A 12,340-nucleotide genomic window follows, 5' to 3' on the forward strand; every position below is an offset into this window, starting at 1 on the left:
GTGTGTGTGTCAGAGTGTGTGTGTGTTTGCGTGTGTGTGAGTGTGTCTGTGTGTGTGTGTGTGTTTGTGCGTGTGTGTGTGAGAGTGTCAGAGTGTGTGAGAATGTGTGAGAATGTGTGTGTGTGTGAGTGTGTGTGGGGTTGGGAATCGAGAACTGATTCTTAGTCGGAACCTGCTCCCTGCTTTCCAATAATAAGAGTAAGGACTAAAATCACATTATGAGTAAAGATCTTCATTCCTGTTTACATGCAGTTTCCATTATTCGTATTATTGGCTTTATTTATGCCATTATTCACATACCCCACTTTACAGCCCAAATGCTGTACTCAGAAAGAGTAGGTGTGTTACTGGCCACTGTTTAAATTTATTTATTTACATCTAATGGAATACACTTGTATGGTTGTATTCCATGTTTTGACATTCTTGATTCTGCGTTTTTGTCCATCAGTGTACTGCATTCTGTTCATGTCACACAACGTCGACAACATGAACTCTGTTTCCTTGGTTCCCCAGAAATGCAATGCTTTCCTCTTCACCATCATTTCTAATCTGCGCATTACTGCAGGTGCGTGCCACGTCATTCATGTACGTCACAAACTCAAGTGCACTTTGCACTCAGAGCGGCAAAACTACGGTTAAGATGTTTTCATGCCTGTATATTTCAATTAAAATTGGCGTACACCACCTGTGTTAATACGATTAACCACTCAAATACGAGAAACCACTAGTTAATAAAAACCACTAATACGAGAAACCACCCCTGTCCCTTCTTGGCCCTGGCTGGTGCAAAGGAATTTCATCAAATGACTACTTCTACAGACATCATTATTATTCCTCGCTCAAATTAGGGGAAGTCGTGGCCTAGTGATTAGAGAGTTTGACTCCTCTCACACTTTGGATGGGTTAAATGCAGAGCACGAATTCTGAGTATGGGTCACCATACTTGGCTGAATGTCACATCACGTCACGTCATTAGTGTAAGGGCCAGCACGTTACCCATGATTCTGAGTGTCCACACTGACCTGAGGTCCCATCCTTGCTGGAGAATCTGAAGCAGGTTGACTTTGGGTTGTGAAGTTTGTTCCAGAGCAGTGTCTGTTTGGAGGTGAGGTGATTTCAGCTCTATGTCTCGCTCTACCCCGTCCTCATTCTCACTCATGTGAGGGGACTGAGAAGCTTTCAGACCTAAAAACATGCATCAGATATTATCATTTCAAAATACTACAGTTTTTAGCTTTGAGGAGGTGATGTGTCATTTAACTTCTGTCATATAACTTTGTCCTGTTGTGCTGTCCGATGCACTTTAATATTGGATTTAAACTTTTATCCAATTTTATGTGTAAAATTAGTTTAAATGCTGCTGGCTGGCATCTCAATCAATAAGAAGAGTTTAATGATGGAAATGTATGGGAATGGCCACTATAAAAAGAGCATCGGGTAAGATCTTCACAATTCAAGCACTTTTATGTAATAAGGGGTTTATAAAAGTTTTTTAAATTTGAATTTTTTAAAAAGTTTACCTTTGTCTTAAATACAGACTATCAGACTTTCAATCTAAAAAATATGAATTAGGCATTTTAAAGCTATTATAATCTAAATAACTTTAAACTATTTCAATATTTAATGAGTGAAATTATTTACATCAGTTTTCCCTCAAAACTTAGAATCGATACTTTCAAGAGCAAAATGAAACATTTTATAAAAGTTTGTTACATTAGAGTCAGTAAATGTTTTACTGAATTTACTGAAAAAGTTTACTGAACATCATTTCTGAGCTATAATTTGTCAAATTAGGCAAAAAGTGAGAAAATATTATTTGTGTGTATTTAGGATATGTAAAATGCTACAGTAGCGATAATACTGGACAAAAGGCTATTCTCGCTACAGAATGAACAGATTTGAGATGTTGTGGAAACTTTCTACATGACAAGTCAGAAAAAAAAAAGAAAAAAATATGAACTCTCCTGTGATCTATGTGTATCAACTGCAAGGACCTTGGTGTAACCTAGGGGTGTGATGAGACAAGAGACTGGGTTCACCAGAACGAGATGAGAAGATTTTTTGCTTTTTTTAAATAAATCCTCAATGATGAAATATATAGAAGCAAATAGTCTTTTATTCAACTGAAAAACACAAAATGCTAAAAATGTAGGGGCATTTTGAAATCAACTTTCTGAAATGAAACATCTATTTTAAATAATTGTATGCGGTAATAAATATCATTTAAACAATGCAGAAGGTTTTGCCGTGAACTCAACTGACAAGTAATTGCACAAAAATGATAAAAAGTATAAATAAAAATAAACAACACAAATATCCCTTTAAAGTGGAAGTGAAGCAGTCAGTCAAGTTTATTATTTAGTAAACTGATTTCCACTTTAATAAAACAGTATATATAATAAACACGATTAATGTATCCATTAAAAAGAATAAAGCAGTGGTTCCCAAAAAGGCTGAGGGATCGTTAGGGCCCTATGAAATCCATTAGATTTTTTTCCTAAATTCTGTTGTTATTGTTGTTGTTTTTTTAATGTTGCTTTTTTCAGTTTTTTTTTTTTTTTTTTTAACTCCTTTTTAATAGTTAAATTAAATGTTATCAACTAAAAAGCATGTCTAATTAATCAAAATCATGAAACATATACATTTTCACATCAATTTATTAAAGGGTTAGTTCGCCCAAAAATGAAAATTATGTCATTAATAACTCACCCTTATGCTGTTCCAAACATGTAAAGCCTCCGTTTATCTTCTGAACACAGTTTAAGATATTTTAGATTTAGTCCGAGAGCTCTCAGTCCCTCCATTGAAGCTGTGTGTATGGTATACTGTCCATGTCCAGAAAGGTCAGAAAAACATCATCAAAGTAGTCCATGTGACATCAGAGGGTCCGTTGGAATTTTCTGAAGCATCGAAAATACATTTTGGTCCAAAAATAGCAAAAACTATGACTTTATTCAGCATTGTCTTCTCTTCCGTGTCTGTGTGAGAGAGAGTTCAAATCAAAGCAGCTGGATTTACTGTTCGCGAACGAATCATTCAGTTCACCAAATCGAACTGAATCGTTTTAAACGGTTCGCATCTCTAATACGCATTAATCCACAAATGACTTAAGCTGTTAACTTGTTTAATGTGTCTGACACTCCCTCTGAGTTCAAACAAACCAATATCCCGGAGTAATTCATGTACTCAAACAGTACACTGACTGAACTGCTGTGAAGATGAACACCGAACTGAGCCAGGTAACGAACAATAGACTGACTCGTTCACGAGTGAAAAACTGTTTCTGTGTTGTGAACCGTGAACCGAGGAGCTGATGATACTGCGATGTGTGATTCAGTGTGAAGCAGACCGACACACAGAGCGTCTGAACTGAACTGATTCTTTTGGTGATTGATTCTGAACTGATTCTGTGCTATTGTTATGGGTGCGGGTAAACCGAAGGCTTGAATCAAGGGCAATCATCGCAAATGACGCCATTACGTCGAGCGCAAAAGAACCAGTGAAACGTTTTCTTCAACCGGTTTATTGAATTGAACTGTCCGAAAGAACTACTGGTGATCTGAACAACCGATGCAACCGGTTCTTCACTCGTGAATGAGTCATTCTATTGTTCGTTACCTGGCTCGGCTCAGTGTTCATCACAGCAGTTCAGTCAATGTACTGTTTGAGTGCATGCATTACTCCGGGATATTGGTTTGTTTGAACTCAGAGGGAGTGTCAGCCACATTAAACAAGTTAACAGCTTAAGTCATTTGTGGATTAATGCGTATTAGAGACGCGAACCGTTTAAAACGATTCAGTTCGATTTGGTGAACTGAATGATTCGTTCGCGAACCGGATATCCAGACTGCTTTGATTTGAACTCTCTCTCACACAGACACGGAAGAGAAGACAATGCTGAATTAAGTCATAGTTTTTGCTATTTTTGGACCAAAATGTATTTTCGATGCTTCAGAAAATTCCAACGGACCCTCTGATGTCACATGGACTACTTTGATGATGTTTTTCTTACCTTTCTGGACACGGACAGTAGACCGTACACACAGCTTCAATGGAGGGACTGAGAGCTCTCGGACTAAATCTAAAATATCTTAAACTGTGTTCTGGAGATAAAAGGAGGCTTTACATGTTTGGAACAGCATAAGGGTGAGTTATTAATCACATAATTTTCATTTTTGGGCGAACTAACCCTTTAAGAGATTAACAAAAATGACAAGTTTAGGGCCCTATGAATTCTTTTTTTCTCACTGTATTATTTATATTTTTTACTGTTACCTAATTCTGTGTTTTAGCATGTTTCATTATTTGAATGTATAAACAACCTAATTTATTAATTAAGTAGTAGCCAGCTGTGTACATTATAATAAAAAATAGTACCAGACTTTTATTTTGACGGGTTGCTGTGAATACCTTTACAGTTCTGTGTATGTGATGGGATAGTTTTACTCAAATTAAACGGTCAGATGCTCATCAAGTGACTCTCAGAACAGTTCTGGAGATGTTGTTTATGTGTTTCCGTCCTCATTTAGTGAAAGACAGACGCTGAAATCACCGCGAGCATCACCTGTGCTTCTGTGTTTAGTAAATGAAACGTGCATCTGTGCCATTCATTAACAGAGACACGCAGAACATGCAGGATTCATATTTAAATCGACTTTTGCGGCTTTATATTTACAGATACATATTGTGATTTGATTTAAGTGTAATGACCTACTTGATTAATCAATACAAAGTTTGACAAAGTGTGACATTCAGCGTAAAACTTTGAAGCTAAAGAATACACTGCGTAATTTTCCTGCTTATCATGCGTCCACTTTCCTGATGTGAACATAAAATCTCTTACATACCACCACTAGTGAAAGGGCCAGTGTAATGCAAATATATTTCAAAGGTCTGGGAGGATATCGTCACGTTCTCGTGAGACACATCTGATCTCTTGTGACACATGGGATCTCACCAGAGATCATCATGTCACACCCGTACTGTAACCAAATAAATACATTTGAACTTATTAACTGGTCAAACATCGCAGATGATTTTTAGTAAAGTCTCTCAACAAATTGCGCTCCAGCACATATATCATTCAAACACACCTGCTCGTCTTCTTCCAGCGAAGGCTCGCCTGGGTTTGCGCCTCTGCTTGCGTGTCTCCAGACTAAGAAGCTTCCTTTCATATTGGACCACATGGTGCGTGCAGAAGGTCCCCACAACCAGAGATATATTATCATTCACCCTGGTCCTGTGGAATAAAACACAGCAAAACAGACATTTATAACCTTATTTTTGTTTGCATTCAGAGGTGGAAATTACAGACACTAACCTCGAAACAAAGAGCAACAGATCATTTTAAACAAATGTGATTCTGAAACATTCTAGAAAAAAGTTCACATGAATTTGGTCATCCTGGAATTTAAAGGAACAGTTGAACCAAAAAAATAATCATTTGCTGATAATGTGCTCAGCCTAAGGCCATCCAAGATCAGGATGAGTTTGTTTCTTCATCAGGTTTGTAGAAATGTAGCACTGCATCAGTGTCTCATCAATGGATCCTCTGCAGTGAATGGGTGCCGTCAGAATGAGAGTCCAAACAGCTGATAAAAACATCACAATAATCCACAAGTAATACACAGCACTTCAGTCTTGAGAAGACAAAAGCAATGTGTTTTAAAAAAAAATATATTAATAATAATAAAAATACATCAAGACATTTTTTATCCATAATAAAGCTTTCTCCAGTAAAATAGTCCATCTCCTGTTGTCTCTCACATCAAAATCCAGCAACAAATGTGAGCCTGGAGCACAAAACCAGTCTTAAGTCTCTGGGGTATATTTGTAGCAATAGCCAAAAATAAATTGTATGGATCAATTTTTTTTCTTTTATGCCAAAAATCATTAGGATATTAAGTAAAGTTCATGACAATGATTTTCACAATATTTTTATTATTTTTTTGCTCCCTCAGATTCCAGATTTTCAAATAGTTGTATCTCAGTCAAATATTGTCCTCCTAACAAACCATACATCAATGGAAAGCTTATTTAAATATGAGTAATATAAATATGAGTTTAAATAAATTGCCCCATATGAGGTTTTGTGGTCCAGGGTCACATATTTGTTTAGAGCTGTTTTGGACTGTAAAAAGGTGCTTGATCTGTGCAGATTTCTCTCCTGATTCAGACCAGAACACTTTTTGACTGCAGGAAGTGTTATTATGAATTATTTTTTGCCAGAAATGTTTTTTATTTAAAATGCCTCGATGGATTTATTACAAACTCATAGCTTTGGTCTTCTCCAGATGTGATGTGAACTGATGGACTGGAGGGGTGTGGATTATTGTGATGTTTTTATCAGCTGTTTGGACTCTCAAACTCATCCCAATCTTTGATACATTTTTAGGTGATTCTGATTTTTGGGTGAACTACTCTTTTAAGGCCTTCTCCAAGAATAACAGTCATTTTATCAGTGCACATAAGCCTTTGTATGACATACTCACACTAAATATCAACAAAAAGCCCTCAGGCTGAAGATTCCTTAAATAGATTAAGATCTTTCCAACCACGGTGGAAAGACTTACCTTCCATGGAAAAGTTTATTAGCCAACATGGCATTCATAGAGGTCTTGTATTCCAGATAACCACTGAAATAGAGAGAGAGAGAGAGAATTACACACAGATTAATTACATTACAAGTCCAAACAAATTCTGTGGGAAACAATCAGTCCTGTTGGTTTCAGCAGTGACTCTTATGCAAAGGAGAAAGATACAAGCTGAATGAGAACATGATGTTGCTTGCACTTTTCAATTATGTAAAAACTGTGTACAGCTGAAATGAGAAAACCATGTCTGTTAGCGTCACTCAACAACTGCCCTGCATGTTTACGACAAAACACACATGATGATGGGTTAGATGCTTTATGACTGCATCGGTCACACTTGAGCAAAAATACTATGCTCTGCCTACAAGCAGCTAGAATTAGCTGCTACATCACTGTCTAATGGTGGAAATTACAAAATTATGAGGTGCTGAACATTAAATGACTGCACAATTTTTCCAGACCGAGCTTAAACGAGCATTTGAAAAGCTTAAGCTATTTTCCTGTGTCAATAACAATATATTTTGAGTGAAGTAAATGTTTATTTAAGTCAAGAATGTCTCTTTCGGTCAAGCTGTTATAACACTATTCCGTTACGGGACAGCGTCTGCTTCTGAGCACATATTTAACATGTCTTTAGGCAATGAGAATCAAATGTTCATACAGAGGTGGAGTAGTAATTAAGCAAGCATTTGGGCCAATGCTAAATGAAAACATTACACTTACAGAAAATATTACAGAAACCTGTTCTAGTAATCTCTGTATGCATGTTTGCTTCAATCATTTTCAGCAGAATAATATAAAAATGTTTTCCCTTGAATACGTTAGTGGTCACATCATTATTATTCTGAATTGTTTTAAATATGTGTCTTTAGCCCTATTCGGACTAGGCTAGTTTTACAGGGGGTCGTTAGAGAAATCTGCGTTTCACAGACGTACTTGGTGATTTTAATCCCGTCCGAATCTGCCACGTCTGTGTTTTTCTCACACAACCTCTGTGATAATTCCAGAGCAAATTACCTACTGTTTTTCAGCAAACTCAGTGATCCTCTGAGAAAACTAATCCCGTCCGAATGCGAATGTCTGTGATTTTTATTTCACAACGCGTTTCCTTGTGTGTTTTGGCCAACGTGAATTACCGTAGATGCTTTACCACGCGTATGTTTGATAGATTTGCTTAGCGGCCAATAAATAATAATAAAAAAATAATACAAATAATAAAATCAAGAGCAAGATCGCGTAAACTGTTAATACCGGCTACTGTAATATCAGCATCAGGTAAGATTACTCACGTTCATTTATGTACTCAGTTACATAATGTTTTAAAGGGACAATAAGTAACTTTTTAGGTATTTTATTATCTAAAATCAATATTTTTATTCATAAATATGCCCTCAATGGTGTACAAATACCTATGCCAATGTTTAAACTAATCCTCGTAAATGAAGAATTTATTATCTTTATATACATGGGACGGGTAGGTCGACGGAGGCTTCCATGTAGTTCCGCCATCTTGCAAAACTATAATAGCAGAGAGGGACAAAAAGTACTAAGCCAACGCGTTTCCACAACGCGTTTTCGGTCAGAGCCAGAAACGCAGGTGCAGAGCAGTGAGAGGCGCTTGAAACTGCACCGGCAAGTTTAAAAGTCTGGATTGCATTCTTATTATGGACCATACATATGCCGCGCCACAGGAGAAGAAAACATCGTCGCCAAAACAGTCAAAAATAGAACGTAAAAGGAAACGTGACCGTAGATTACAGAAAACAAGAGTTAATGTCGGGGAAGCTTTTTCTAGGTGGAAAGAGCTAATGCTGGATAAAGATTTCAAAAGAGACGCTGAAGTGGCCAGTTTTCTTCTCGACAGGTAAGTCAGTGTTACAATCTATATTATAATATATTTTTTATATCTAACAATGCACATTATTCAGAAAATATAACGAATAAAGAAGACATAACTACTAATTACAATATTTCATGTTTTCCACAGTCAGTAATTCATACTGTAACATTCGTTTGTTAGTTGTCATGTTGCAGTTTGTTTGAAATAACACACCTTGTCACCTGAAGGGAACTCGACGAAGTGCTATTAGAAGACATCCTGTCAAAGCTTTTTGGTACATATCGCCTACCGTAGATGCAACGCGCATTTGAAAAAGCGAGGCGCTGGAGAGCAAAATTAGTTTGAATGCAAAATACCATTTCACCACTAGATGGGAGTAATTCCTACTTAGTGTCCCTTTAATTACATTTAATTAAAAAAGAAAAAAGGAAAACAAGTTAAACTAAAGGAACCACACATTAACATGGTTTTGTTATACTAGCCATTTAGTATTTATTGTGTAATAATACTAAGGCAATCATTCTGAATGAATGCAATGCACGCATACGGAGCGCGTGATCTCTGTGACGCCCAGATGCACAAATCAGACCCTCCCACCTCTGTAATAAACACGGAGATACTAGTCCCGTCCGAATTGGTACATGAAAATCACAGACGTCAGGTGGTAACAATCGAAACTCAAACGTAGTTTAGAAAACTAGTCTCGTCCGAATAGTGCTTTTAACTACTAATAATTCTGAGAGTGATTTCAAAAATATCTTTCCACTGTGCTTATGCTACACTTGTGCTGTGACTAATATTATTATTATTATTATTATTATTATTATTATTATTATTATTATTATTATTATTATATATATTAAATATATCTTTATTGCTATTGATATCATCCTTGGTGCGAATTGGTCTAAGTTTTATTTTAAAATTTTCAGGTTGTTTGTGTCTTTTTATGTGTTTTTGTCACTTTATTAGTTATAATAGTCCTTTTTTATATTATAAATATTTTATCTAGCAATAATAACCCTGCTGTAGATGTGAATGCCAAAAAGTGTGACTGCATTGATGTGTTTTTATCCACATTTTACATGCCCAATCTTCATAGCCTGCACATGTTTTCTGATATTCATCATGTTCAGTAATTATACCCACTCATGCTTGCAGAGGGTAAACCGTCTGTATTCAGAGGCAGAGCACACGAGAGCACAAGCATGAGTGATGGAAATGATATCCGCATGACTTGGCATTGCTGGAATCTCATTTTCATTGCCCATCAAACATACTCAAGTATAAAGCAGAAAGAAGAAAGACTGAGGCTGGCACTGATTGCTCTGGTCTAAGCACATCTGGTTTTTGGAGGTATTTGATCTAACGGAGAGTGATCCCTGTAACCTGTTCACAGATGTTTCATATCAAAAGTAAGTGGTGTAATACTGCACCTGAACATTATTTCATTCTAGTCTTCAATTGTGTTTATGTTAACATACTTACACTGAAAAATGGTGCAGGATTTACTTGGAAACAATCTTCCCTCAAAAACAGCATTTTACAAAGAATTTGTATCACTCACAGCAACATTACATTTGGAAGCAGAAGGAAATAGTATTATCTTCTATAAACTCCAAAAACAGTGTAGCGCATTATTAGAGTCACTGGTTATTTTAGCCTCGAACAAAACATATTAGATCACCTTTTTCTCTTAAAGGAGTCATGAACTGAGAAATCTAATTCAGCTGATCTTCATAACAGGTCAATGCACTATAAAAACCTCCTGCATGTTTCAGAATTCAAAACCTAGTTCAAAAACAGCTTGTATTGAATCTTAGCTAAGAAAACGACTCGTTTTGGAATTTGTCACATTACGATGTCATAGTGCGACGAAAGACCGCCCCTGCAGGAGAAACATTTGCTAACTTTATAAGTAGACCTCAAAGAACATTATAAAGTAATAAAAAATGCAGTTCATGACACCTTTGGCTAAAGGTTTACCACCCTCTTAGTTCAGAAGTCTTGCACTAAATTTTAGCATTTTATTTTTAAAAACTTCTGTGTACCATGGACAAAACAAAGATTTCAGATGATGTTGATTATTTGATTTGCTGAACTTGTGAAGAGTGATCAGTGTTATTTCATAATCATTGAGACTATTGTAGCTTTAATTATATATATATATATTATTATACATATATTATATATATGATTAATAAATAATATTATCAACCAGAGACATTACAAGCACAAATGTTTTGGTAACCCACCGTCAGCAGAAGCACTGTTTTGTTTCTGCTCATTAAACCTCATGCTCTCTTAACTGCTGCTAGAGCAAGGACTAATGGGAGAAACTGAAGCATATCAGAGTCTGAGCATGAGTCAAACCACATTTCACAAACAATCTGTCAGAGTGCAAATGTAAAAGACTGACCACTGTATTGAGCTGCAGTTTTGACTGCAGTATTAAATTAGCAAATTTCCCCAGCTGCTTCATGTATTTTGTTGAACAACACCAATAATTATATAGCTGTAAATAGAATTTTATTCATAGAGTATATAGAGAATATACATTACTAGGGCTGGGTAAAAAAAAATAATATTGATATCTTGATTTGAATCGATTCTCATTTTTTCGAAACAATATCGAGGCTTAAAGCTGCAGTTGGTAACTTTTGACGCTCTAGCGGTTAATAAACAGAACTGCTTGCGTTTTGCGGAAGAACATCGTAGCCGGAACTACTTCTCTCTGTTTATGTCTATGAAGAATCACAAAGGTACTGGGTTACTCCGCCGCGGTATCCCCGAACCAATCTAAAATAGTCCGAATATAAACACTTATTATAGGTGCACCCTAGTGATTCAGGACGAGCTAAAAACACGGTTTGGAAAATGGATTCATGGTGTATCATATACATTTTTCTACATTTTGAACAAAAACAAAGTTACGGACCGCAGCTCTGATTGGTTGTTTTTTATCGGGAGCGATGGAGTTTCTGCAAATGGCAATAGGACACTGGGAGGAGATTATCGGTCTCATATTCTACTGTCAGGACATAATGACAGGTTTAATAAATATGTAAAAAATATTTTTTTACAAAAGTTCCCTACAGCACCTTTAAAGGATTAGTTCAGCCAAAAATGAAAATTAGCCCATAAATTACTCACCCTGAAGTCATCCTAGGTGTATATGACTTTCTCCTTTCATAGGAAATCCAGTTGGGAGTTATTTTAATAATTGTCTTTGATATTTCAAGCTGTTTGATGTCACTCAGCAGGTGTTGCACTGCATCAGTGAATCGATGCGTTTTTTGTAAGAAAAATATCCATATTCCAAACGTAATAATCACTTTAATCTAGCTTGCGCTCACAGTTGGACATGAAGCAGTTCCGGGGGAATAATGTATTTGAATATGGATATTTGTCTTACAAAAACGCATCGATTCACTACAGGAGGTCTTTGTTCACCCCCCGGAGCCATGTGAGACTTTTTATTAATGGATGAGCTTTTTATTAAACTTCTAATGGACCGGTGCAGTGCAACACTTGATGAGTGACATCAGACAATTATTAAGATAACTCCAACTGAAAGGAGAAAGTCATATACACCTAGGATGACTTCAGGAGCAATTTATGGCTCACTTTTCATAATAATAAAGTTACAATTACATAGTATTTCTAATTCAATTCGGGTTTTTTTTTTCTTTTTTACATTTAAATGGTGGTTGTCATAAAAACCTGACAGATTTATTCAAACAAATTAAACATTCAAGAACAGTGAAAATTACAATGAATATGTTGAGCAAAATATGTTTAGTTTTGAAAAATGTTTAGTTTTTCTGCTCGAGAAACATTTCTGATTATTATCAATGTTGAAAACAGTTGTGCTGCACAATATTTTTTTTTGTGGAAACTGTGATAC

General features: G+C 36.1%; 1 protein-coding gene across 2 annotated transcripts in view; it reads right to left on the reverse strand.

Annotated features, from left to right (window-relative positions):
* The window catches only part of LOC113116938 (tubulin tyrosine ligase-like family, member 5), a 102,564-nt gene that overhangs the window by 42,406 nt on the left and 47,818 nt on the right, over positions 1-12,340 (reverse strand). For both annotated transcript variants that reach the window (XM_026285245.1, XM_026285246.1), the window contains exons 18-20: positions 6,573-6,635; positions 5,094-5,239; positions 1,023-1,185 (exon numbers count right to left, since the gene is read on the reverse strand). In XM_026285245.1, the coding sequence (XP_026141030.1) occupies positions 1,023-1,185; positions 5,094-5,239; positions 6,573-6,635 (372 nt within the window). The remainder of the gene's footprint in view (positions 1-1,022; positions 1,186-5,093; positions 5,240-6,572; positions 6,636-12,340) is intronic.

This window comes from Carassius auratus, chromosome 17, assembly GCF_003368295.1.
Source record: "Carassius auratus strain Wakin chromosome 17, ASM336829v1, whole genome shotgun sequence".
Lineage (NCBI taxonomy): Eukaryota > Metazoa > Chordata > Actinopteri > Cypriniformes > Cyprinidae > Carassius > Carassius auratus.